This window comes from Netta rufina (assembly GCF_964035555.1).
Source record: "Netta rufina genome assembly, chromosome: 10".
Classification (NCBI taxonomy): Eukaryota; Metazoa; Chordata; class Aves; order Anseriformes; family Anatidae; genus Netta; species Netta rufina.
In genome coordinates this window covers 7,498,668-7,525,509 of record NC_140133.1, presented here as the reverse complement: position 1 = coordinate 7,525,509, position 26,842 = coordinate 7,498,668, and the positions used below count along the sequence as shown (strand labels likewise).

Sequence of the window (26,842 nt, the reverse complement as noted above, 5' to 3'; positions counted from 1 at the left end):
ATGGTTCTTTGTGGCAAGTTGCTGTTTGGCTTTGATGAACTCTCAGACTTGATAGGTTTACATCTAGATTTTGTCCTCATTCCTAGGAAACAAAACATCTGTGCTGCTTCCTGAGTGCAAGAGTCAGTGCCTGCTCCTTATCACCTGAATCTGCAATGGGGAAGGAGAGCACAGAGCATGTAGTTTTCGGTGTGCTCCTTGGTAGGGTTCCTGGATGTCTACTGCAGGATCTCTCCCTTCAAAATGGGAAAGGTTTCTCTTTACAGCTCCTAAACATCTGCTTAACAGTCGCTGTGCTCCATGGCTTTGGAAAGCCCCTTCCCTTTGTCATGGCTGGGAGCAGGACTTTGCTTGTCTTTCTTCAGTAGCCCACAGGTAAAGCAGGACACGAGAAGAGTGCTTGAATATCTGGGGAAGTTTTCGGAGCAGCAGTGTATTGCGGGGCTGTATGCTGGAGGTGGAGGGGAAGCCGAACTCTTTGTTAGTGCTGTGGAATGCAAAAATGCACAAATGGTAGCACATTTTCGTTGTTAGTGGTGAGAGGAAGAAGCAGGTGGGAGAATTGTTCTCCACTGGCCCCGATGAGGTTTATTTGTCTTCTGCATTAAGATCTTGAGATAAAGGTTGGCAAGTCACTGCAACGGGATTTTTGCTGAAGTCAGCTCTCAGTCAGCAGCTTGCTAGAGTACAATTTCCGTTACTTGTGGAGAAGGCTTCTGAGCAGTTAATGCATATTGTGCAAGTTTTGCTGTAGTTGCTATCTCCCCGTTCATTTTGGGGAAGGGGTGTAGATACTGGAGGGAAAGGACAGGGAGTCTGCATTGCGTGTCTGCATCACAACCTGAGCAGCGAATTGGCTTAGTCAGAACAGCTGGGCTGTGGATTGTCAGGCCGCTTTCTGGCAGGTACAAGTTTCTCTGTGGCTTTAGTGTGTGGGTGGAGAAAACCCAGCTCGAGTCCGTCTCTGCTGAAGGAGATGTGCTTGATTATACTTGTGTCCTTGCTAAAGGGAGTCCTGCTTGGGGCAAAAGCACCTTCTGGGTTTCCTTTTGGTTGTTAGCCCAAGCAAACAATTTTATCTTTGCAAATAGATATTGAAGTTTTCAAATCCACCTCCTTCCCAGAAGGGGGCAGGGGAGACTTAGGAGTTCTGGAGTCTGATAAAAGTGTACTTTTATTTTTGTGATACGCTTCTGTGCTTGCTTTCAGACACAGCAGGCATTGCCACCACGTTGGCAGTGTGGGCGTGCACGAAGAGATGCAACAAACCTGCAGCAGTGACCTCGGCCACAAATGTTTTGTCTTCTGGTTCCCCTTTCACTCGGGGAGCATTAAAACAGCTTTGAGTTTTCTCTTACCACTCCCACACATCTTGTACTGAGATATTATGCATGTAAAGACCACGAGAACACGGAGGCATTAGAAATCATTGTCAGTTCTGTACCTAGAGCAGTTTGGCTGCTTTGCATCTGTGTGGGTAACAGTCTTAGTTCTTTATTCCACTTTGTAAATTCTTCTGAATTAAAGCTGAGAAGTCTCTCCGTGAAACTTCAGGTTTTTTTGGGAGGGCCCAGGCTTGCTCTTCATGGAGTTGGCTTCCCTGTGTTAAAGTTACTCGGCCTTGCCAACAATGGGGGAGAGGTGCTTTTGTCTAGCACGTTAGAAATGGGGCCGTGCAACTCCCCAGTGAGTTGGTTTTACGTCCTGCAAAGAGACCTGTGGTTTCTGTGACAACCTGGAATACAGACAGAACAAACACGGCTAAGTTAGGCTGCCTTTCTGTCTTCGAATGGTGGAAGCAGCTGCTTCCTCAGGACAATGCCTGTTCCAGTGTCCAGCCCCACAGAGTTCTTGTGGGTGAGTTGGGACATTATGGTCTGGATGGCTGCTGTATGAATATAAGCACACCAGGGAATGCTGCAGAGAGTAAATGGAGTCAGAGGAGGGTGAAGTGGTAACTCAGAGAGCTCCTTCAACACAGCAGGACGATAGCTTTTGAAAGTAGGCTCTTAATCTTTCTTTTCCTCCTGAACATCGTTCTTTACTACAACGCGATAAGGATGGATGGATGGCAGTATTTAAAAGTCTGTTTGGCTGAAATTCACGAGTCTTGTTGCTTATCCGTGTAAATTCATCAGTCTTTTCGTGGTGTATATGGGGAGGTTGACATGAACGTTCTTAGAGAGTACCTTGCTTTGTTTTTCACTTGGTCATTGCATACACACGATAACCACCAGACTGCGGTTGTGTGCAGTGCCCGGCTCTTCTTAAGCCAGTCAAAGCTGGTGTGAGCTCTCATCGAAGATGTGTGTGAAATGCTGAGAGGCCAGCTTGCTTAAAAAAAAAAAAAAAAAAAAAAAAAGGCTCAAAATGTAAAGTAACTTAATTTTCAGCTGGTTGCAGCCTCCTTGGGTTTGACCCACCTTCCAGTATAGCAGGTGAGCCAGAGGTTTTTGCCCGTCCAGACCTGCCATGTCCTTTGATTTCTCTTCCCTATCCCTAAGGTTTTCCCTGCGGCATTATGTTCAGGGGTTGGCAAATGGTGTGAGATACCACAGGAGATGTCACCCCCAGCCCACCCTCCAAACTCCAAGTGACACGAAGTTGTGGATTTCACAACGTGTGGAAGGTGCAGGGTGAACACTTGATAATCTTTTGGGGATTCCCAGCCTGGAAGAGTACTGTTTCATTAGGGCTGCACAGGCTGAGGAATATCTGCTTGTGCCTGAGGAACTGTAATTCCAAAATTCATTATGTGGTGCTTGCTTTGGGATTCTTTTCTCAGTTACTGCCGTTACTGCCTCGCGGCAGCTGGTGCTGCACTTTGGCATTAAGAATTCAGATTATGCTATCTAATGTGGTAGTGTGCTAAATTAAGGTGCCGGTTATGAACAAAGAGGTTAATGGTCTTACATAACATTTGTCTTGATTTTTTTTTTTTTTTTTTTTGGTGGTGCAGAATTAAAAATAGCAATTAGAAGTTCTGTTTTGTCCTAGTTGTGGAACTTTCTGTGGAAATCAATTATCTGCAGCAACTGCAGCTTTTTATCAGTTGTTTTTCCCACTTAAAAGCATCATAATTCACAAGTTGAGAACAGATACGAAAATCCAAGATTGCCACAAGCTACTTACGTTTGTCTTTCAGTTACTGGTCTCTGAGAAGGCTGTTGGTCATCCTATTTTACCAAAACTATTTAAGGAATACAGTTGAGCTCTGCTATGTTTATAACTTCTGTAGCATCTCTTCACAGGTTTGATTCCTTATGGCTTTTGTGCTTCTTTGGTTACCAGCGTAGCTTCTACATGCTGGTTAAAATGCAGCTCTTGGCTTACCCTAGGTATTGTGCTGTGTGGTCTAAAACAGCCAAAACCTCAGTGTTCTTACAGATGCATCTGAGAAGCTCTTCTGCTGTGTTTGTCACATGCTTCTCTTGTTCCTGAGCACATTTTAATCTCAGTGACTACAGTCTGTTCTGGTTTGGGACAAATGATTACCTCTTAAGTGTTAATTCTCATCATAAATCTCTGTTCCCAGCGCTGCTGTATACTTACGTGTTCCTACCCATTAAGATTTCTCTTCATGAAAACTTACATTTTTCATAACTACAGAATTCATAATGTTTTAACTTGGATTACATTGTGAAGGCAAAACTGTTTATGTTCACCTGCACAGCAGCATGTAGTGCTTCACGTCCATGCACTATTAATGGTAATAGGGAAACAATTTCCCGATCACTGTCTAGGACTTGCTCTGTAGACAGCATTCAGGAATGTCAAAGGCTTGCTCTGTGCAGGTGTTAGTCTGTTAGTTGCGAGGTGCTTAGGGCATGCTTTGGTCTACATGTAGCCACGTGCTTCTGCTTAGTGCTGTGCCTCTTCACTGCAGCTTTACCCTGGCCTTATTTTGTCATGTGCGTGTTTTACTTGTGAGAGCTGTGAGGAAAGTCAGGTGGCTAAATGCAGTCCTAAATGCTGTCTTTACCAAATTTTTGTAATGTTTAACAATCTTATAATAGTTGCTATTTAAAGATAAATACTTCCAGTGTTTGATCACTAAGTGTCAGCAGATTTTATTAAGATAAACTTCCTACTCTGTGATTTGATATTGTAGTGATTTATGGAGATGTTAGTGCTTACTCATGAACACGCTGCTGTTTTCTTTGAAAAAACCTTACTCTTGTGCAAGGTTGTCCAACTACAGTAGTGCTAGAAACTGTCTTGCACGTTCAAGAGAGAGAGACAGCTTCAGCTCTGAATTTTGGAGGAGAGAATTGTATGGAAGTAGCCCGGACTTCAGTGTACTGACTGCTAAATGGCAGCAAGGTGACCCGCAGAAATTGAATTTGCAGTGCCCATGAGGTAAAAGTAGGTCTTCCAGGAATGCTAAAACAGGTGTCGGTCATGTGGAAACGGTTTCAGGTTCAAGTCATCAAACATACCTTAGGAATAAGTGAAATTCTTCTGAGAAGACCCTGCAATGTCACTAGCATTAAGGTACAGCAGCGTGCAGCAAATGGTGAAGTGCGAAGTCTCCGGCAGACAAGAGGTGAATGCATACAGCTTTTGGGGTGCTGCTGACAGCACGAGACCCCTTTTTGGCGAGGCAGGGGATGAATTGCTTGTTCCAGCTTCACGCCACCTTCAGTGTACCTGGAGAGGCTGTCCCCTCTCTGGGTCTGACAGACATAACCCAGGCAGCAGTTTTGAAGAATTTTTTGCTGTTCATGAATCAGCGTTGTTTGTATAATGTTGTCGTTGATCCTCCTGGCTTTGCTCCTCAGTGCTGCTTGCACATGCTGCCGCTGTTTGCCCTGCCTTAGTTAAACGCAAGGGGCTGTTTCTCACTCACCCATATACATATATTTTAGTAGCTCCCGTGCTCTGAAAGTAAGGCTGGCAACAAATCAATCAGATTTATTTTTGAGGAAATAAGATATCAGGAGTATTAATGATGTGTTTTGAGAACCTAGTGTGAAGAATTAACTGTTCATTTTCTTATATGCAATTTAAATCCTTTGTGCAAAAGTTTGTTTTTATATAAATGTTACTCAGACAAAATTTCACAGCAAGACTGTGATGAGTAAGAGAGCAGCTTCACAGTTACTTGAAGCTTAGCTTTAGCCTTTCTTCCCCTATGTTTAGTCAGTTTTCTGTCTGTGTTTTGATGCTCTGGATCTGTTAAACCACCTGGTTCAGATTTGTTAGGACCTCGCTGAGCTGGGCCAGACCTGACCCGGCTGGATGAGACAAGGAGCTTCTTGTTGTGTTTTCTATGTTGCACACCTAGTTTCCTACCAGATCAGACCTTAATCTAACTGTTGGCAAGGATGCTGGCAGAAAGCAGATGCTGGGAGAGTTGAGAGTGTTGAATGACCTTTCTGTTGGGAGCAGCAATGTGTCTTTAAAGTCACGGTGAGACTTCTGAGCACGTGGTTGCAGGACAGTTGAAGTTGAATAACGTTGGCACCGCTTCTCCTCTGCGTGCCTTCCTCTCTGCTGGATGATTCTCCCCTTTCCTTTCAGTAGCATTGGCATTAAACCAGTTCAGGAAGCCACACTGGCAAAAACACTTATTTTTTTCCTCAGGTTAATTTTTTTTTGCCAGCTTAGTTTCTGAGCAGGAGCCGGGTGAGTGCCACTGCTGGCTCAGGAGAGGGGTTGGGGTTGAAGAGTGCTGACTTGGGTTTTACTTAAGCCATGGTGGAGCTATACACCAAGATGTGTGTTAAGGAACAAAAGATTTGCCAAATACTGGTTTTGTTAGTTTTCTGTCTCCTCGTGGATTGATTTGACATCTTGTACAAAGCGAGGCTGCGGAGCAGCCTACAGACGGATTCTTCTCTTCTAGAGCAGACACAACAGGAACTGTAGGAATCTCAGTTTCCTGAAGCTGTTTCATTAACATGCCTCATACCCTGCTCTAGAAGTCAAATCTTAATAGTTATTCATTCTTTTGTGTTGTGTCTTCAATGAGAAAGCCTTACATAATGGCCTGTGATGTGTCTGATGTGGGTACCTGTCACCAGCTGAAAGCAGGGAACTGGGAACGAAGACCTTTCAAGTAGGTTGCTAAGCAGCCGTCCAATGGGAAGTATTTTCAGTTTTTCAGTTGGTTTTGTTTCAGGCAGTATTCGAGCTGGTAATTTGGGAAAAGAGCCTTCAGTCTTTCTGTTGTGGTCACTTCTAAAGTATGCTAGCGTTTCATCACTGCCTGGTGCTTAGTTTGGTTTTCCATCTTTGACTTACATAGAAGTACAGAAATCAGGTTGAGGACTGGTAAAACTGCAGATCGGCTCCTTGAATGTCACAGCCCTCAAAACAGTGGGAACCTGCACGTCATGTAGGCTTGGAGGTTTGTTTTTTGAATGGAAGCTCACCAAGAGAGTTAATAGTTAGGCAATTTCTATGAGAGTTTTGTTTCAGAATTTGGCCCAAAGCTGTTCGTTCGCATCAGTGACTCTTAGTCATGTTTTTATATTTATTTCAGTGTTTAGACTGCCCAATGACATATAACTTAGGACAAGCAGCAGCTCAAGGGAACTTGGTAGCCTTGCCATACTTGTAGGATACTCATCAGCGTGACCTCATTTTGTCTGAGACCCTCTGTGCAGCTGCGGGCAGCAGCAGTGAAGTACCCTACGTGCTCAGTGAGTGATCCTGTTCTACAGCAACTGTGAAATAAGAGTTGAGCTGGGAATGTAAACGTTGGCTTTAGGCACAGGGATAACTATCAGCAGTTCTGGCACCTTGTGCTGATACAACTGTTTGTACAGCTGCACAATAGATTGGGGATCTGACCTGAGCTGAAAAGTGATCCTTAAAAACAAAACAAAACAAAATGCTGGTTTATTTTTAACTTCAATCGGTTCCCTGGTTTGTTTCGCTGCAAGCAGTTCTACCAGCACCGCGGAGCTGAGTGGGAGGGTGCTGTTCATGCTGGTGCAGCTGTCAAAGGGTTGTCTGCGTAACCGTGCTCTGAAGAAATAGCTGAAGGAGGAATTAGAAACTGATTTGTCACAGTTGGTGCCAAAAGAAGTCTGAACATAAATAATTTCTCTTTTTTTTTTTTGAAGCCAGGCGTTTGGATTGAGTTGGTTTCATTGTAGAGGATCGCTTTAAAGAGAAACCAAAACAAGCAGTTGTCTCCACCCCAAAATCTGCCCTGTCTTATCAAACTAGGGAGAACATGGTGGATGAATGAAGTATCAACATGCACCTTTTGCTTGAGCAGATCAAGCCTTTGCATGTTTTCTGACTCTGATATCTCAGAGTGAGAGAGATGCAGAACTAGCTGTACACCCAGTATTTTTCCCTTCAATTCAATGTTTTTACACGTTCTGAAAGTAAAATCTAAGTTTATGAAGTGCAGGTATATGAAACCTCTTAACCTCTAAATTAATTTTTTTCTTCTAAGAATTTCTTGTAAGGTAGTTCTGAAAGTGGTTCATACGTGTGCCTTGCTCTTGAGAATTGACCGTTTTTCCTCTTGCAGAATCCTCCCTTCAGCCTCTGTGCTTTACTTCCCGTGTGTGGCAGGTAAGAACCATTAAATCAAAGTTAGTTTTGGTTCCTGTCAACCACCTGAAGTCTGAAAACTGACTGTTGCCGCACTCATCTGGAGTTGGGTGCCCTCACTGGGATTTTCTCATGTTCTTGCACAAGCTGGGAGGATCCTTCCCTATCTTCCCCCCAGCTTTCCAGCTGTCTCGTTGGCAGCCTGAGGGACAGCAGCCCAAGAGGCAGAGCCGTCCCTACTTGTCGAGTCTGTGTGGAGGTGTGAGTGGGAGGTCAGGCTCTAGAGCTGCTTGCACAGTGTGTGATGACAGCATCTTTCAGCCCGGGAGCCAGTCATCACCCTGGAGGAGATTAGGCTCAACTGACTTCTCGGCTCTGGCTTTGATGCCTCCAGGAGCTTTTGGGAGCTTTTGAACCTGGAGAAGGTGAGGTGGGAGCTTGCTTACAAGGTGTCCCTTTTTCTCTTCACCATCGTGGCACAAACCTGAGACTTTGAACTGCTTGCTGTGGATCCTTACCTGTTTGATTGGGCAGCCCCTGTGGCACGGAGCACCCCTCCCCAGTGCCACCCACTTGGCTCTGTGCGTGTTACACCTCCTGACTCTCTGCCAGCAGCAGTTTGCTGCGCAGGGTGTTTGGCCTCCAGTTCAGCACAAGCACTGCCAGTACTGACTCATGAGCTGGGGGTGTTGTGTCAGCAGGCTGTTGCGCTGCCTTCACCTGCTCAGCTCTCACCTTTTGATGCCGTGGAGGCTGTGGAACTTGGTACCTGCAGCTGACATGAAAGCGCTTCGCTTCTGAACGTGCTCTTGGTGCTGAACTCAGCAGAGGTATTCCATCCTCTTCCTGTACTGGAGAGGATCCTGGGTGGAGTTAGCAGGAGGATCCTGTAGTCCTTCAGCACTTCCTTAGGGATGTGACTGGTTTATTTAAGCTTTACTCTTGTGGAAGAGGACAAGGTCTGTGACTGGAGAGCAAGAATGCTTTGCTACCAGCATTAATGAAAGCTTCAAACACAGGATTTTTTGAGGCAGGACACGGAATTGTTCCCTCTGCTTATTCAGACTAGAAGTTGAGTTGCAAATTCTTTCCAAGTTAGTTTTTGAGCCAAGTCTCTTTAATTTAATGGGATCAGTGTGACTGAGTGTTTTTGATTCCCCCCGAAACTTTATGAATGGAAGGACCAAAGTTTTCTGCTGTTGATGCTGCTGATGAGTTTTCTGCTACGAGCCCCTTCAAGAAGTGTTGTTTATTCTTTTTTTTCCTTGATGGGTTAAGTTGATTCGTGTGGCTTGTGATGGCTGAAAATAAGTTCCTTTCCAGCTGTCTGACCACCGGAGCAGCTGTGCTGAGCAGCAGTGTTTGCAGTGGAGTAGTTTAAAGGGAACCTGTGTGTTCGTCAATGAGATGAAGAGAAGCCAGAAGTGAATGCACAGAAAGCTGACCGACAGGGCCTCGTAAGCACTGATCTTCCCTAACCTGTCCTCTAGAAAGCATTTGTCACATTCTCATCCCTCCAATGAAATACAAAGCTGATACTGGACAAAGAAAATGCTCTGGGCTGGTACTGATGAAGCAGCCATCTGTTAGGGTGCGTATTCGATCGGCGCCTTGCTGCTCTGGAGCCTGAGGTTGGGCCGTAGCTGGTGTCAGAACCGAGCAGGAAGGTGCCCCGTGCTGCTTGCAGACAGCAGCGTGACAGATGTCGGCAAAGTGTTGCAGAGCACCTGCTCCGTATGTTGCAAACTGTCACAGATGTTTCCTAATGCCTTGCCCTGTGCTACGGCTTCTTGGGGAAAAAAAAACAAAGAAGTGAGCACTGTAGCGTGCCAGCGTGAGGAAACAAGGGCTGTCTGCGCCTTGGGTCTAGCAAGCACCTCGTCCCTCCCTGCATGTGTGCTGTGCTGAGTGTGTAGGTAACGGTAACAGGGCCTTTGCAGTGCCTGCTGATCTGCCCTCTAAACTGAAGGAAGCTAAAATAATCTTCTGTAATCCCAGATCCAGGTACACCCGTTCTGCTGAGCGCTGTAGGCATTCCAGCCGTAGTTAAGACTGCAGAGCTTGACCTCAGGAGGGGCTGAAAAGGCTTGGCTTCCTCTCCTTTCTCAGGAAGCAAATCAGAACATTTTTGGACTCAGAGGCTGCTGGCAGAAGCAATGAAGCTTTGTGATTCATGGGATATGAGCAGGGCACAAATAGTTGTCATTCAGAGCTCTGGAAGACAAGCACAGGGTATGCCTAAGGACTCCCTCTGCAAGCTTAGTTTTATTTTCCACGTGGTCCTTTCTGCAAGTTCACTCAGGCTCCATCTCAAAGCAGATTAGGCTCTTTCCTGACATGCACTTCAGCAGTTGGTGCGTTTGTGCCCTGTTGACAGGAAAACTTGGTGAAGAGAGCGTGCTTCTGTGGAGCTCGAGGCACGGGGAGCACACCTGGGAGTGGTTCTTGCCCTCTCCATGGCCTGAGTGCTCCGGTGTGGTGGGTCATCCCCCCTGCTCCCACTGTTAAGTGCTGCTCTTCCTCAGCTGGCTTTCTGCAGCAATGTTCCCTAAAACTTGTTCAGCTCTTGATTTATGTCATTGTAGTGCTCTGCTATCTGGCCTCGATCTGTAGAGCCGTGCTCTCCGGGGTGAGGGTAGCGTCTCCAAAAAGAGCTGTATTTGGTAGTTGCTGGAGCACCGAACGAGACCCAGGGGAGGCTCAGGATCCAAAACTAAGCACTCGAGCAGACCAGGAAGGATTGTAGCTTCCAGGATGCCAGACTGGCTGAATGTGAATGTTTTTGGTTACATCCTGAATGTTGCTGCAGGTTCTCGGAGGGGTGTGCCTCTGTGCAGAGGTCCTTGAAGTCATCTCAGTCTTCTATTGCCATGTCTCAGGCCCGTGGGCCAGTTTTTGTGCTGTGGGACGCTGATCTTGCATCACAGCACAGTGGGAGGCTGGGTTTTCTTCTGTAAAAGTTGGGTCCTCCCTGCCCTTGTTCTGCAGCACCGCAGGTCCTGGGGGCAGGCCATGGTCCTAGGAGCTGCAGCAAGGTGATGCTGGAGAGAGACGTGCCAGCTGCTTGTGATGAAGGCACGGGTCAGTGGTACTTAATGCAGTCGGCTCTGTTGTGTAATGCATCACAATTTAAAATGTTTGTTCTCTTTGTTTTGGTAGAAAATAGCTTTACTGGTGAGTCATGAAGCACTGCCAGTATTCCCATCCAAGACAGCTTGTGAAGAGTGGGAACAGCAGCATCCCGATGTGCCCTCTGTAGTTCTCGCACCCATCGCAGGGAAGTTCTGCCACCGCCTCTCATGTGCACGGTGCCTTCTGAGCCCAGTTCCTCTGTCACCTGAAGTGACCCATCCAAGAAGCCATCCCTGCTCTTCCCCCTGCCTTTTTCCAGGGCTGATACCCTCAGACTGTGTTGTCCTGGTGCTCCAGCAGGATCTTGGGCACTGCTTGTTACTGAGGAGTGGGCAATGCCACCAAGAGCTGAGGCGTTACCCCCCTTCGTGGTTATGAAGAGCAGAGTTACCTGCCCTTTCTGACTCTTTGGAAAGGTTTTGTCAGTACAAGAAAATGCAGCTTATTGCTCGTTGTGCCCCTGCTGCTAGAGACGAAGTGTTTGAAACATGAGGCACGTACCTTGGATTTGGAGTAGGTGTGCATCTAGATGTAAATACTGGAGGGCCAGTCCTCTCCCAGTAAGGGGTAATTTAAGTGGGACAATACCAAGAGGCTTGCTTGGCTGAGCTGGTCGTCATCCTGCTGCTGTGGGGGTTGCACACAACATCTCAGCCTAATTGGAAGGACTGAACTTCATGAGCCAGCTGAAATAGTTGAACCAGTGCCTCTGTTTAACAGAGGAAGGATGAGTAATATTGAGGCCATCAAATAGGGTGTTTTTTTTTTTGCTTTATAGTTGTTTGAAACTGCTGGGATTCTTCTGTCTGTAGTTGTGGATGGTGTCCATGTTTAGTAATAACCCTTTGCTCTGAGTTACCCTGAGGAGTGCTGCTAAGCTGTGTGACAGAACATCTCCGTTTTCTCAAGCCTTGTAGCTAGCTGCTGCTTGAACTTCGTCTGTGAAATCCCACAAAGTGTTTTTTTCTCATGCTTGTGTGCAGGAAAACACTGGATATCCTCTGCTTTGTTGAGGGGGTGTGGATGAAGAGGTGGAGCAGTTGTAAGGGGGGTTTGGACTCTGCTCACCTGGTGCCCGGCTCCTTGTCTTGCATGGTGGCCACAGAAGGCTTTCTGTGTGCCGCTCACTGCCTCGCGGGGGTGACCACACACCTGTAACCTGCCGTGCTGAGCTGTCCTTCACTGACAGGGTTAACAGCTCAGTGTCCCTGGACTGCAACTTCACGGATATGAATTCCCTTGGAGGTCGCAAGGAATTAATGAGGAAATCCTTTCCTGAGGAAGTGCAGAGTGTCCTGGCAGAAATGCCGTTACTTTCTGCCCCGCTGCTGCGTGGCCCTCACCAACACGCAGGGATTGCTGACTGCGTGCTCACCGCTCCTCTTCTGCAGGTGGGAAACAGAGCAGCTGCCCCCAAGGCAGCGTGTGAAGCCTGGTTCTTCCCTTTGTGCTTCTCTTGGGGGTGGCTGGATCCTTGGCAGCCAGCCTGGGACACTTCTCGGAGGCTGCAGCCTGCCCTTGTTATCACTTTCCCTGGAGCCCTTGGACATCTTGAGTCATCTCTCAGGTATCTGCAGGCTGGGCAGTGGAGAAGGCTGGAGGGACTCCCCGGTGTGGGTTGCTGCTGTCCTCACAACAGTTCAGGTAGCGTATTCCTAGCTCAGCAGCCTTCTTCCTTGAAGCAGGCCAAGGGTTTCCATCTCTTGCTCTGGTGACTGAAATCTTCCGGCAGCCTCCTGTCGGTGAGAGTGACCTGCCAGGGGCTGGGCGGGCGTGTGTGTGCCTGCCTGGGTGTTTGTGACCTCCCCCTGAGGTTAAGGAGCGTGCTTGGATCATCTCCCTCCGCTCAGCTGCGGGTGTCGGTGCTTCCTGCTGTCACTGCTGAAGCAGACCCCGAGACACTTTGCTCTCAGGTTTCAGCATAAGCTGGGAACAGTCCCAGGACTGGAGGTGATGTGCGTGTCTCCTGGGTACGGTAACTGCTGTTATCGCCCAGCAGTCTCTTATCTCCCTCGTCCCGTGACGTTTAAACTACGGGAAGGTGTAAAGTAAAGCTTGTCCCGTGCTTGGAGCAGCTGAAGATTCAGCTTCAATCACTGGCAAAATGAAAGAAACCAAATCCAAGGCGATGCAGAATAAGCATGGGGAGATCCAAGCCTGGAAAGCGGAGTGCTGATCTGCTGCAGGTGCTGGCACCTCGCTTCTTGGATATTAACTGTCATCAAGCAGCTGGAAACACCACCACCACACACAGGCAAGCCTCTGCTGCTAGAATTGTCCTGTTGGTAAAGCAAATAAGAGGGAGGGGAGAAATCTGCAGCGTGTTTTTGTCCTCGTGGTATGACTCAGGCTCTGTGTGAGGTTAGACACGGATCCACATTTCTGCAGTGTGATGTTTTCTCCTCCCCAGCCCAGCGAGCCGAATGTTCCCCTCGTTCCCTTCACGCCGGGTGTAGCTGTGTGGTCATCTAACCGCAAAAGGAAATGTTTTCCATGGGAGCAGCGGGGTGATTCAACTCCGATGGACGTCCGCTCGCGTTATCCCAAAATCCAGTGCGAGGGAACGCTGAGAAGGAGAGAGCAGCGTTGTGGTGCTGGGACCTTTTGGGTCAGATTGGGTTAAACGTGTTAGGAAGGGGCACCCTTAGTTTAGCGTCAGGATCTCTTGAGCTGCACCTTTCCCACTGCTGAATGGGAGAGGAGGGAACTTCCTGACCCTGGCACCTCATCTGGCTGGGTTGTGTGGCTGCAGGGACATCCCGTGGCCGGCTGAGGAACAGCCTGAGCCGTGCTGCAGGACCCCTCAGCCTTCAGGTATTGCCCCTGGGTGTGACCGTGCTGAGAAACTGGAGATCTGATGAGTTCAGGGACTGAAGTTGCCGTGTCATTCTTCTACCAAAGACTTCAAATAGATCCCTGCTGTGAGGAAATCCTGTGTTTTCCCCAGCAGCCCCAGGGACAGCTATGAAAGGGCAAAGCATCTGGAGAGAATTTGGGTAGTTTTACTTTTCCATTATCCTTTGGCTGTGCCGGGCAGTTGGCAAGCATTTAAAGAGCATCTGTCTTCTCCAAAGCACTTCTGTTCTCAGCTGGATTTAACAGCCCCTCTTGCCTACCTCTAGAAAGCCCAGACCTACTGTGTGAGGAGGTAGAAGCATGGGGAAACAGCTGCTGTCCTGAAGGGCTCGGAGCAATAAAGGAAAGGAGGGAATCCGAGAGGAAGGCATTCAGAACACAGCGAGTGCACGATGGCAGGGCGAGTGCAGCGTGCTTGTTCTGAGAAGCTGTCGTGTCACAGCTTGAAGAGAAGTGAGTACGAGAAAGAGGAAACGGTGTTGTGGTAGGAAGTGAACACAAGTTGAGTCATTTAGCTCCTCAAAATGCAGAGGCACAAGGAGTGGGATTGAGATTCTTGGGATGTTCTGCCTGTGGTAGCTCTGTCATCCTTACTGGCAGGCACTTGTGGGCTTGGCTTTGCTTGCGCTTTGTTACCATGCTGCCTGAACGATGAGATGAACTGAAGGAAGGAAATAGTACTTTCTAAAGGTGTGAGGCTCAGAATATTCAGAGTTCCTGGTTTCCCTGTCTTTTGTCAACCCTGTTGGAGAAACTGTGTGTGAGATTGCCTCCCAATCCGTGTGTTTACCTACAAGATTAAAGAGATGGCGAGGTGCATGCTGGAGCAAATGGGAAGTAAATAAAGAAGGAAAGAGAGGCAGCTGTGGATATAAATAAGTGCTAGAGACTTTCCTAGGAGTTGAGGAGCGAATGCAAGTGCTCTTCCATTTACAGGAATCTCCTTTTGCTTTTTCAGGTCATCGTAAGGAAGTGGCCAGCCAGGATTTCTGCCCTGTGGCTGCCCGACCGCTGCTGAGCCGCATCTCCCAGCCCATGTGGCTCTCCCCATGCTCCAAGCGTGCAACTGGTGCCCAACGCAATGTGTGTTTGTCAAACCATGGAAGTGGGCAAGCATGGCAAGAATGCCACTCGATCCGGAGACCGGGGGGTCCTGCTGGAGCCTTTCATTCACCAGGTGGGCGGCCACAGCAGCATGATGCGCTACGATGACCACACCGTCTGCAAGCCGCTCATCACCAGAGAGCAGCGCTTCTACGAGTCCCTGCCCCCCGAGATGAAGGAGTTCACACCTGAGTACAAAGGTGAGGCCTGGTGTCGTTTCGGAATGCAGTTTCTCTCACTTTGCTGGAGCTGCCGGTGTGTTGCTGTCTCTTTGTCTCGTTTTATTTGTTACTTTTATCTTTTGCAGGTGAGCAGTTTGATAAGAGCTTTTTGGAAAGGAGGAAGTCTTTTTTTATTTTTTTATTTTGGCATGCTAGGCTTCATGTGCTCCTCCTTCTAGACAAACTAAAGAGTTACGGTTGCAGTCTGGTGCTTCAGGTTATGAATGTGTATCTAAAGTAATTTTACTAGCAAGTAATTGTCAGTTATTGCCTTGACCTTCAGCAAAAGAAGTTGGGTCATACACCGAGCACTCGTGCATTCCAGTCTTATAATTTACTACTTCCTCATCCCAGCTCTTTTATGGGCCCATATCAGAAACACTTGCTGCTTCAGCAGCTTCCTTTCCCAGAGCTGAGGTGAAGCCTTGTCCCCAGCTGCTCTGAAGGAATGGAATTTTCCAGTGTCCTTGTTGTTGAAGGAGGTGGGCAGCTCACCTGTACCTTTCGGGAACTCGACAGGCTTTTGGCCGTGTGCTTGTATTTAGGACAGTAACACGGGCTGGTGGCCTTCTGGGGGACTTGGTGTTTGTGGTGCCTCTGCCTCTTTGTCTCTGCGTGCTGTCGGGAGGCCCGTGCTCCCCAGACAGTTGGGGCCACCATCTGCTCCAGGTCTTGCCGTTTGATCTGGCTGCAGCCTGAAGGTCTGAGAGCAGTGTCGACTTACCTGCCTGTCTGTGCGCAGACTGGGAACAAAAGCTATCCTCTCCGGCAGCCCCTCAAGCTGCTCTGGGTCCATATGGTGCTGTGGTGACCCAGCTGAACTCCCAGCTGAAGCTCGTGGAGGTACTGGAAGCGATGTGATGCCAGGCTTTCCTTGGGAGATCCATTTAAAACTGCTGAAGCTGATAGCCCAGAGAGAGGCCTGGCGTCCTGAAGTGCGATACTTCCTGGTTGCCTAGGGGCAGAGGGCAGGCAGCAGGGTGTGGGATTTCATCGGAGGCTCCTGTGCGGCTTCCTGCTGGTCCCCAAAGTGATAGTGTCAGGATGTTTCTTGTCTGATCACTCCTATTACTGTATAATTGCCTGTTCAGAGGGGCAGCTTGAGGAGCACGTGCAGGCAGCCAGAGCACTTGGATGGGCATTTACGTAGTAACATGCTGGGGTCCTGAACTGCTCTGAGCTTGTGCTGAGCCTTCTTACGCTTGTTTCATCACTTCTGTGGTTAATCTCTGTGTTCAGCACACATAGTATCTGATGTTCTTGGCAGCTGTTTCACACTGGTATCAAGAGAATGAAAGATTTTGTCATTGCAAGATAGGAGATGTGTTGATCACCTCATTTTCAGGGCTAAGATGATGTCAACACTAACTGAAAGTGCCAGGTGTTCTGCTTCACGGCTGGTCAGCTAGGTACATTCAGGACTGGTGCCATGAAAGATCTGTATCTTTTCTTGGAGTGTGGTGTTTTCCAGGAGTCCACAGAAGGCAAAATTGGACAGGACACACATGGGGGAGTTGCCCTCACCTGGCTGAGGTAGTGTACTTCCAGGACCTCCTGTTTTTATCACTAGGAAGCCCTGGGACCTCACAGGGCTTTTTTTTTTTTTTCTTTTCTGTGAGACTTTAGCTGACTTCAGATACAAGCAGCAGGTGCTACCTGAGCCTCAGAGCTGAGATGCTGCAGAGCTCCTCTAGCTGAGAGACGCTCTTGTCAACAGCAGGAACGCTTCTGCAGGGCATATACCCAACCCAAAGTCACTAAATGTCTACTCACATTTTTTGCTTTGGCACCCCTCAGCATCTTGGTGTGCTCTGCTGGGTGTTCTTCAGTGTGTCGACATCCCTTATTTTACTGGCTGCTGCAGGACTGACCAGAGGAAACGATCACACCCCCTCAGCCTTCCAGCTGCATTTTTGTTAGCACAGCTCAGCAGGGTGTGAGCACTCAGGGCTAGGAGCCTCACATGCTCCTAGCACAGTTTTGGGTGGATAGCACAGCTGCTAATGCTGTTGTGGACTGTTTGCTCCAGTAGTGATGCAGGACACTCTTTGGGAGGTTTTCTTCTCTGTGCTGTGTTTTTAAAGTATTTGGATTCTCCCCTTTGCCATCTTAAACCTCATTTCACTGCTCTGGATTTCTCTTGCTGCTCTGTGAGCTGTGTTTTCCTCTGTGCTGTTGAACACATGGATGCTAGTGGTTGTGTATTCCTCCCCTGAAAAACGGTGCTGATGTCACTTCTTTCTGGCAGGTGTGGTGTCTGTCTGTTTTGAGGGAGACAGCGATGGCTACATCAACCTGGTAGCGTATCCTTACGTGGAGAACGAGGCTTTGGAGCAGGATGACATGCCAGAGAGGGACCAGCCACGACGCAAGCACTCGCGTCGAAGTCTTCACAGATCAAGCAGCGGCACTGAGCACAAGGAGGAAAAACCTGGCCTGGCCAGTGACAGCACCGAAAGGTAAAAGCTTTGAGGGTCTAGTCACAACGTGACAGCTGGAAAATGTCTTAACCCTTTCAGCCGTAGTCACCCTTTTGTTTAGGGTGTTTTACACTTCCACACAGTTGCTAGGTTGTCTTGCACTTACTATCCCAGCATTCTGTGGCACTGCAAACAGTCAGTTCTCATCCAAGTGAAGCGCTTCTCACACAGGAAGAAAGCTTAGAAGGTTAATTGGATGTGGAACCAAAACCTGCGAGGCAAATTCAAACACTCTGAAGTCCATCAGGTTATTCATCCAAGGTTAATGAGGATGGGTCCACGCCCTGGGATGTTAGTGAGGATTTGCTGTGTAGGAAGCTGGTGGGTTTGGATAGTGTGAAGTGTGCAGAAGGAGAAGGAACAGGAGATGCTACTGTGCGAGGGAATTGCATGACTGTTGTAAGTATCTGGAGAATACGTGGATTCTAACGGGCTGCCTTGTTCTGTCTTTATACCAGCAACATCCAGGAGACAAAGAGCCCCAGGGTGGACATGCACATCCACTCAGATGTTCCATTTCAGATGTTGGATGGGAACAGTGGTCTGAGCTCTGAAAAGATCAGCTATAACCCCTGGAGCCTGCGCTGTCACAAGCAGCAGCTGAGCCGCATGCGGTCAGAGTCCAAGGACCGAAAACTCTACAGTATCCTTTGGGAAGCGAAGTGAGCGCGTCAGGTTGCTGCTGCTGCGCTGGCCGATGCGTTTGTGCTTGAGGCAGCCAGGCCTCGCTGGTGTCAGCATGACACCGATGCTCAGAAGCCGTGTTTCTGGCTAGTTCCCATGTTTTCTTTCCTTTCTGGACCACCTTTGAGTCAGTTTGTGTGTTCTTAACTAGACAGTTTTTCGTGTTGGGCAAGGTCTGACAGCAGACGCAGGTCTGGGCCGTGCAGCAGTTCCTTGGGAAGGAGCTGTGATCGTCCTTGTCACCTTTCTTGAGTCTCTTCCAGTTCTACTGTATCCCTCTGGAGACGGTGACCAGAACTGCATATGGTACAGAAGATGCTGGTGAACCAGAGATTTCCACTGGCACGTAATGATGTTGTCTCCATCTCCTCATGATTTGTAACACACGTTCTTGTAAATGTTGCTTTGTTGCCCCAACATCTCATTCCTGACTGGTAACAGTCATCTCAAAACCCAGTGCTTCACACCTCAAGCTAAAAATCTTTTCCCCCTTATGTTTATCATCTTGCACGTTCACTCCAGAGAACTTTGTCTATCAGTTTAGTGGCCAAGTCAGTCTTGTAAGGTCTTTTGGGGACTTTTCATAACTGCTCCTCATCTTTGCAACCTCGAGTGACTTAGTATATGAGCAAATTTGCCATCCCCTTCACTTTTCTGGATCACTTGTTGACTAGTGTAGATCCCCACACAAAGACCCTGCTAGTGACTTGGGCTGTGAGATCAGTCAGGCATCCTGACTTTTTTCTTTTGTTTGCTGACAAGTTAATCACCCTGTCAGCACCTCAGTCCTCAGCCTGCAGCTTAGCCTCTTTGAGACATCTGTCAAATGTCTCCTGATACTTGTGCGGATTTCATTTGGTCCGATACCTCATGTCTGTGTTTCTCGAAGTTGCTGAAGAACCCCAGGATATTTTTGAGACATTACTTTCACAACAGGTGTGCCTGATCTTCCCTGATGAATTGTGCTTATCTGCATCTGCCTCTGTTCTTCCATACAGCATCCCGCTGAGCTGTGAGATACGCTTCTGTCAGTTTGTAGTTCCCGTATCTCTGCAGGTCAGCACTGCAGTAGCCTCCCTTTAGTCTTCTGGAGCTAAGGCAGCTTTAAATGAGGTAGTGCATCCTGTTTAATAAGGGAGGTAGCTCTGCCTTATGATGTTTAGGGCTTCTGGGTGAGACTGCCCATTTCTGGTGAGTTGTTACTCTTCAGTTTTTCTTGGACATGCGATCTCTTCTCTTTGCATTTCAGTTTGAGACAATTCTTTGAAATTAGCATTTTGGCTTGGGAATTCCCAAAGTTTTTCCCTGTTAAGCACAATAAAATATTAACATTAATTTTTCTTTTTGGGGTCTCTCCTTTTTGCTTCCACCCTGCCCCCCAGCTCCTTTTATGCTTTGACTATAAACCCTTCGGGCAGTCTGAGTCACTGCTTCACGTGGCAGAGGAGGTTAATTTCTGTGCCTTTGCAAATTGCTCCTTGTACTTCTAACTTGCCAACTTGTGTTTTTGTTTCACCTGCTGGAGCTTGATTTTTTGTTTCCCTTGCTTAGAAACAGCCTCGCTTTTAATAGCTTTATTCTTCCACATTTTAACTGCGTAGGCTTCCTTTTCCTATTCTCAAATGAGTGCTTTGAGCCTCCAGCTCATATTTTTAAATAGAGGCCACATCGCTTGCAGAGCAGTAATTCTTTTTAGCTGTCCTATCTTTTTTTAACACACTTCCTTATTTTTACGAAGTTCCTCTTTCAAATCAGACGTGGCTGTTGATGGATTTTTCTAAATGTTAAACTTCCTTGTAAGTTTAATCTAGCTGTGCTCTGGTTGCCATTTTAGCATAATGTGCTGAACCATGACCTACTCCTTCGGGCAACCTTCAGCGTTGTTTTTCCCCTTTGGGACTCCGTTAGCTCTGGTGGTTGCCTCAGGCTTGTTCTCAGCGTTGTGCCCTACTGGAAGGCTTGCCCATTGTGTGTGGTGGTGACTGAAGGTTCCCATTGCTGCTGTTTCCTGCCTTTGTAGCCTCTGCAGTTTTTCCTCATGTATTGGTTAGCGCTGCTGTTCTGGGCAGGTTGATAACAGCAGCACTGTGGATCTTACTTGAACCTCGAGTTCTTGGTCTGTGGGGATTGTGTTCTTTTCCCGTGTGGTTAAATTGCAGATCTGTGTAGACTGAGCTCTCCCTTAACATACCACCAGTTCTCCCTAGCATACTGGCTCTTTTCTGATGTAAGCGTTCTGCTCCTCGGCTCCTCCCGCTGAGCGCAGTGTGCCTGTACGTGATCCTCTGCTTAGTGCTGGGCAGGCCACTTTCCAGGCTGACTTCTCCTACAGGGTGCCCACGTGCCACTGCTTGGGTTTTGTCCTTTTTCTTCACCTTCCCAAACAGTTTGTTCTCTCTCTTCTTTGGTTCCTATTTGTTTGCCACCCAACCCTATCTCACACCGCGTCCCTCTTCCTGGCTGCCCTGGGGAGCAGCGTCTCTGCCAGTTGAGCTCTCCTTGACGCCTCTCCCAGAGTTCCTCTTGCTGGAGAACGTGGTGCATCACTTCAAGTTTCCCTGTGTGCTTGATCTGAAGATGGGGACCAGACAGCACGGAGACGATGCCTCTGAGGAGAAGGCTGCTCGGCAGATGAAGAAGTGTGAGCAGAGCACTTCTGCCACCTTGGGCGTGCGAGTGTGTGGCATGCAGGTAGGAATCCCCAAGTCTGCAGCAGGTGCTGCACATCCTTTCCCCAGCTCTGTTAGACTAGTTAGTGTTTTCTGCTGAGCACTGAGTTAGCCCTCCTCTTCAGGTAGGTACACCAGAGTTTGTGGTATGAGCTTTTTGTTTTCACTTCTAGTCCTAGGACAAAGGATTCTTGCAAGGTGACCTGCTTTATCCGAAGGTGTTCATGGAAAACATGGGGGTTTTCTAAAATAACTGTTCTTCTGGCTTAGTGTTAAGCTAGAACTGCAGTGCCTGGGGGAGATGTGTTGTTTCTGCCCTGGCATCATCTGATGTTTACTTCTGTACTGTACTGGGACTTAAAATCATCTCTTGGTGCTACACCTTGAGCACAAGGATTTGCTGTTGGTGCTGTTGCACAACGGAGTTGATCTTTTTCCCCACCAGCAGAAGTATCTTGTAATCCAGATCTCTGCCCACAGACTCTGAAGCAATGAGGGCCCTGCATTAATCACATGCCATGTCCTAATGGCAAGGCATGCATGGCTCCTGCTGCCAGAGGATGTGTCTGAGCTGCTTTTTAAACAACTCAGCTTTTTGAGCCTTGGGGTCTGTTGTGGCGTGCTGCTTTGGGGATGCTCACCTGTGAGTGTCATGGGGCCAGTGCCAGCCCGGTGCTCGGACACCCTGGCCATGCACACGTGAGCTGCTTTGGGATTCTGGGAGCTCGCAGAGCTGTTTGCTCGCTCCTGGGTGTGGTGGTGACATGAGCTCCCTCTGCCCTGTCCCTACAGGACAGCTTTGGGCTCTGTGCGTTGCCTCAGCCTGGCATTCCCACTTGATGTGTATTTCCTTTGATGTTCTAGGTCTATCAGCTGAACACAGGGCATTACTTATGCAGGAATAAATACTATGGACGCGGTCTTTCCATCGAGGGCTTCCGCAATGCCATCTACCACTATCTCCACAACGGCGTAGAGCTGCGCAAGGACCTCTTTGAGCCTGTCCTCGCCAAACTCCGAAGCTTGAAAGCGGTTTTGGAGAGACAGGCCTCCTACCGCTTCTACTCCAGCTCCCTTCTCATCATTTACGATGGGAAGGACAACAGGTCAGGGACCTTTGTGGATATCCGGCCCGAGGCACGCCTGAAGCGAACGGACAGCTCCCTCCCCGAGAGCCTTCAGGACGGCGGCAGCACGGAGCCCGACTCGCCCCGGCCCAAGGTGGATGTGCGTATGATTGACTTTGCACATAGCACCTTCAAAGGCTTCCGCGATGACCCCACTGTGCACGATGGGCCTGACATGGGTTACGTGTTCGGGCTGGAAAGCCTCATCAACATCATGGAACAGATGCGTGAAGAGAACCAGTAGTCCCGGGCCACAGCCTCTTGTCCTGGTGACTGGAGCCGACAGGACCACCTCCTAGCACAGGAAAAAGCAGACACCTCCATTTTAAAAACAATTATATTGCTCCATTCTTTTTTAAATGTACTTGGCTAGAAGAGCTGAGGGGAGGCAGGGTGGAAGAGAGCGCCTGGTGCTGACCAGCTGGTTCTGCCCACGTTGGCTCTGCCTGCTGCAGGAGCGGCCAGAGATGCCTACAGGGGGGTGGGGGCCTGGTTCTTCGCTCCTTGCCTGTGTGTACTGGAGGGGGGCCTGGCCTTGGGGGGAGAAAGCTGGGGGTGGGAGCTGGGGCTGGAGGAGCCTCCTTGGAAATTCCCCGAGGTTATGTGGAGAGGGCACCGTGTAATGGCCGGGAGCAGCCGGGGCGCAGCAGGCAGGCTGCTCTGCCCACCAGCCCTGCCCTTGCTTTCCGTGCAGCCTCGCCCTGCGGGCACTGTGGATCCAGCACCCGACCGCGGAAATAAAGCGACCAACTGCGGCCCGGGCACGGCGTGCTGGGGGGGGGTGGGCACTGCCGGGGAGCGCGGGGGCGGGGCTTCGTGCGAGGGGCGGGGCTCGGCGGAGACCCCGCCCCCGGTGGGTGGGGCGTGCGGGGGGTGACGCGGCGGGGCGCGCGGCGCTGACGTGTCGTGTCGGGGCGCGGGCGCGGGGATGCGGGCGCTGATCCTGGTGGGGGGCTTCGGGACGCGGCTGCGGCCGCTGACGCTGAGCCGGCCCAAGCCGCTGGTGGAGTTCTGCAACAAGGCGCTGCTGCTGCACCAGCTCGAGGCGCTGCGCCAGGCGGGCGTCAGCCGCGTGGTGCTGGCCGTCAGCTACATGTCCGAGGCGCTGGAGGCCGCCATGCGCGAGCAGGAGCAGCGGGTAAGGGCGGCGGGGGGACCCCCGCAGCGCCCCGAGCGCCCCCGGAGCGGGGCGGCTCCGCCCTGACCGCTGTGCCCGCAGCTCGGCCTCCGCATCTCGCTGTCGCACGAGAAGGAGCCGCTGGGCACAGGTAGCACCGGGGGGGGACAGGGGGGGACCGGGAGGGGGCTGCGGGCCGGGGGGGGGGCGCGGGCTGGGCTCGCCCGGTGCCGCTCCGCTGCTGACGGGCGGGCAGCGGGGCCGCTGGCGCTGGCCCGGGAGCTGCTGGCCGAGGGCGAGGAGCCCTTCTTTGTGCTCAACAGCGACGTGATCTGCGAGTTCCCCTTCGCCGCCCTGGCCCGCTTCCACCGGCAGCACGGCGGGGAGGGCTCGCTGGTGGTGACCCGCGTGGAGGAGCCGGCCAAGTACGGCGTGGTGGTGAGCGAGGCCGACACCGGCCGCATCCTCCGCTTCGTGGAGAAGCCGCGCGTCTTCGTGTCCAACAAGATCAACGCCGGGCTCTACATCTTCAGCCCCGGCATCCTGCGGCGCATCCAGGTAGGGGCCGGGCTGGGGGCCGGGGGCTGAAGGCTGGGAGCCCCCCGCTGAGCCCCGCGCCCCGTCCCCGCAGCTGCGCCCCACGTCCATCGAGAAGGAGATCTTCCCGGCCATGGCGCAGGAGGGGCAGCTCTACGCCATGGAGCTGCAGGGTAAGGCCCTGCCCGGGCACGGGGGTGCCGCCCGCGCCGCTGCCCCCTCGCCGGGGGCTGTCACCACGGCTCTGTCCCCGCAGGCTTCTGGATGGACATCGGGCAGCCGAAAGACTTTCTCACGGGCATGTGCATGTACCTGCAGGCGCTGCGGGCTCAGCACCCCGAGAAGCTGCACTCGGGGCCCGGTGTTGTAGGGAATGTGCTGGTGGTAAGTGCCAGCCCCCGGCACGCCAGCCCCAGGCATGCTTCGCAGGCTCACTCCAGCTCCCCACTGCTGTGCTCACCGTGCCCCTCAAGCTGTGCCCTCCCGTCCCCACGCCAGCGAAGCGTTGCAGGCCGTGCAGAGCTGCGGCTGCCTCGCAGCCCCGGGGTGCAGCCTTTCTTCCTTCCAGGACCCCAGCGCCAAGATCGGGGCAAACTGTGTCATCGGCCCCAACGTGACGATCGGGGCCGGCGTGGTGGTGGAGGACGGGGTGCGCATCAAGCGCTGCACGGTGCTGGAGGGGGCCCGCATCCGCTCCCACTCCTGGCTGGAGTCCTGCATTGTGGGCTGGAGCTGCTCCGTGGGGCAGTGGGTGAGGACGCGGGTGCTGCAGGGCTAGGGGGGGTCAGGGGTCTCGCCCTCCTGCCTCCTCCTGCCACCCCAGGCTGTGGCTGAAGGGCAGCTGGGATGTGCCTGTGGGCAGGAGCAGGAGCGTGGCACCGTGCCCTGAGCCGGAGCGGGTGTGACGGGGCTCTCTGGGGCAGGTGCGCATGGAGAACGTGACAGTGCTGGGCGAGGACGTCATTGTCAACGACGAGCTCTACCTCAATGGGGCCAACGTGCTGCCACACAAGTCCATCACCGAGTCTGTACCAGAGCCACGCATCATCATGTAGCAGCCCCCGGTGCGCCCTCCACTCCCGGCTCTGCCTGGATTAAATATTTATACTTCTGTCTACCTCTGAGCATCGTCTGCGCACAGCCCAAGCACCCAGGTCACTTGCCAGAGCCGGCCTGGCTTCCCCTCCCCATGTCTCAGGGCACCACATAAGGAAGAATAATTTAATGCTGCATTTCATCAAGTCAGCCCCCAGCCAGGGGCAAAGTAACAGAGCCCAAACACACAGGGCCCAGGGCCCAGGCACCGCTCACCGCATGCGGGGCTGCTTTGGCGACGAGGCCTCGGGCTCCCCTCCCTGAGAATGACCTGCAGGGCAGGAGAAGGGCGATGCTGGCCCCAGAGCCTGCCATCCGGCCCCTCCCTGAGCCAGCCTCTCCCTGCAGAACCCGGCCCTGCGCTGGGTCCTGGCCTGTCCCCGGGAGGGGGGCTGCCGAGGGAGAAGCCAGCGTGCAGCGCTCAGCTGGGGGAGCCCGAGGCGCGGGGCTGGGTGCTACGAGCTGGCGGGCTTGGTGAAGTCGTCCACGCCCGTGATGGTGGCCTTGCAGAAGAAGCAGTCCTTGTTGTTCATCAGGTGCTGGTTGATGCAGGCTCTGGGACAGGAGAGAAGTGTGAGCACCCTTTGCCCCTTAGTGGTGCTGGGAGCTGGGGGCACGGGCACGCAGGAGCTACTCACTTGCACGACTTGTGGGAGCAGGGCCTGAAGATGGCTGAGATGGGGTGTGCGTAGCAGATGGGGCAGAGATCCTCCTCGCTCGTGGGCTGGGGAGGGGGCGAGCAGGCAGTTGGTGGTGGTGAAAACCATGGCACCTCAGGGCTGCACGGCAGCTGTGCCGTGGCTGCACCCAAGCAGTGTGACAACTGCCTTGTGGGGACAGGGGCAGGGGGGACTCACCAGCGTGGTGGCAGCCGCCTGCTTGGACTCCTCACTCAGGTGGCTCAGCATCTTGTCCACCTTCGCCAGCTCCTCCGTACTGATGTACTCTGTGTCTGTAGGACCAAAAATGTGTGTTGGGGTGGTGCCCACCCCCCCCAAGCCCAGGCTGCCCTGAGGCTGCTGGGTGATGCAGGGGGAATTGTGGCTGCCCACAGGAAGCAACCAGGACAGGGGACAGCAGCTGGATAGTTGGGAACACTCCTGCAAAATCAAACCTCCCTGGGCCGAGGCACTGGCTCAGAGAATGCAGCCAAGGGCGCTGCAAGGGGACAAAACCGCCACCGAAAGCAGGCACCGACCTGGGCCTGTCAGGCTGGGGACAGCCCTGACCCGAGTGCCACTGCTGGGGGCGCACCGTGCCCAGGTCAGGGCACAGCCCAGGGACCCAGCAGCCCCAGCTCCCCATCCCGGTGCGCACACTCACACGTGTTGAGGGAGAAATGGCGCTTCTCGGTGGCCGGGGCAGCAGCCGCCAGGGCTGAGGGCTCGGCGTGGCCCAGCAGGTACTGGATGGAGCGCAGCTGGAAGCAGGGGTCTGCCAGCATCACTGCTGTCGCACGCTCAGCCCTGCAAAGGGACATCACAGTCAGGCTGTGCCCCCTCCCCACCCCATCAAGTCCCCACTGGCCTGGCCAAGCCCCTGGCTGTGTCCCCAGGCACAGCGCAGCCAGCTGGGTGCTGCAGGAGCTGCGGCTGGCACTAGGGGCGATTGCAGCAGTGAAGTGGGAGCCCCAGGGTGCCCCAGCCCTCACGAGTCCCCAGCGCCTGTGCCCATGGGGACAGACCTGGGGCACAGCTGGGCACACGCAGGGCCCTGTGCTCCTCCTAGCACGTTCGAAGGTGGCCGAAGGGCATCCATCTCCTCCTCCTCCTCTGCCACCACCCTGCTCGGGCGGCCTCCGGGGATCGATAGGGTACATTAACACTTGCTGAGGCTGCAGCCCTCACGCTCAGGTGCCTGGCGCAGGCCTTGGGAGCTGCAGGGTGGCGGAAGCAGCCAGCACTATCCTCACACAGCAAGGGTAAAAGGAGCACAGGCCTTGCTGCCAGGGCATCCCCTGCGCCTTGGGAACAGCTCCAAGGGCAAGTGGGTGCCCAGGCTGCAAGGCAGGAGGGAGCGGCCGTGGCTCCCCCTGGCCTCAAGCAGCAGTGGGGACAACCAGGACAGGGGAAGGGCACGGAGCAGGATGCACGTCCCCTCCAGTAATGGGGGGCGAGCAAGCCCCCGGCTCTGCTTGGGCACCTGCACCTCCCTCAGGACCCATCCCCACGGCCCCGTCCCTGGCTCTGGGCAGCCCCGCGAAGGGAAAAGCCGCGTGGAGCTCTCGCCTCGCCAGCTCTGATTGTCGCAGTCCGAGCCTGCGCTGGGGAGCAGGGGGTTAACGGCAGCCGCAGCAGCCAAATTA

General features: G+C 51.8%; 3 protein-coding genes across 4 annotated transcripts in view; 2 read left to right on the top strand and 1 right to left on the bottom strand.

Annotated features, from left to right (window-relative positions):
• The window catches only part of IP6K1 (inositol hexakisphosphate kinase 1), a 33,850-nt gene extending 11,557 nt beyond the window's left edge, over positions 1 to 22,293 (top strand). For both annotated transcript variants that reach the window (XM_084293007.1, XM_084293006.1), the window contains 5 exons: positions 14,462 to 14,807; positions 17,077 to 17,287; positions 17,767 to 17,951; positions 20,508 to 20,683; positions 21,526 to 22,293. In XM_084293007.1, coding sequence (XP_084149133.1) covers positions 14,585 to 14,807; positions 17,077 to 17,287; positions 17,767 to 17,951; positions 20,508 to 20,683; positions 21,526 to 22,032 — 1,302 coding nt within the window. In that variant the 5' untranslated portion in view covers positions 14,462 to 14,584 and the 3' untranslated portion in view covers positions 22,033 to 22,293. The remainder of the gene's footprint in view (positions 1 to 14,461; positions 14,808 to 17,076; positions 17,288 to 17,766; positions 17,952 to 20,507; positions 20,684 to 21,525) is intronic.
• A 420-nt stretch (positions 22,294 to 22,713) lies between these two features.
• On the top strand, positions 22,714 to 24,559 carry GMPPB (GDP-mannose pyrophosphorylase B). Its single transcript, XM_084292635.1, has 7 exons — positions 22,714 to 22,926; positions 23,008 to 23,056; positions 23,162 to 23,463; positions 23,537 to 23,615; positions 23,699 to 23,826; positions 24,011 to 24,193; positions 24,366 to 24,559. Exons 1-7 carry the CDS (start codon positions 22,717 to 22,719, stop codon positions 24,495 to 24,497), a joined length of 1,083 nt encoding a protein of 360 aa, XP_084148761.1. The 5' UTR covers positions 22,714 to 22,716; the 3' UTR covers positions 24,498 to 24,559.
• A 90-nt stretch (positions 24,560 to 24,649) lies between these two features.
• The window catches only part of RNF123 (ring finger protein 123), a 47,009-nt gene continuing 44,816 nt past the window's right edge, over positions 24,650 to 26,842 (bottom strand). Inside the window, exons 36-39 of the mRNA XM_084292633.1 lie at positions 25,861 to 26,003; positions 25,395 to 25,489; positions 25,176 to 25,261; positions 24,650 to 25,092 (exon numbers count right to left, since the gene is read on the bottom strand). Of these exons, the coding sequence (XP_084148759.1) occupies positions 24,993 to 25,092; positions 25,176 to 25,261; positions 25,395 to 25,489; positions 25,861 to 26,003 (424 nt within the window). The 3' untranslated portion in view covers positions 24,650 to 24,992. The remainder of the gene's footprint in view (positions 25,093 to 25,175; positions 25,262 to 25,394; positions 25,490 to 25,860; positions 26,004 to 26,842) is intronic.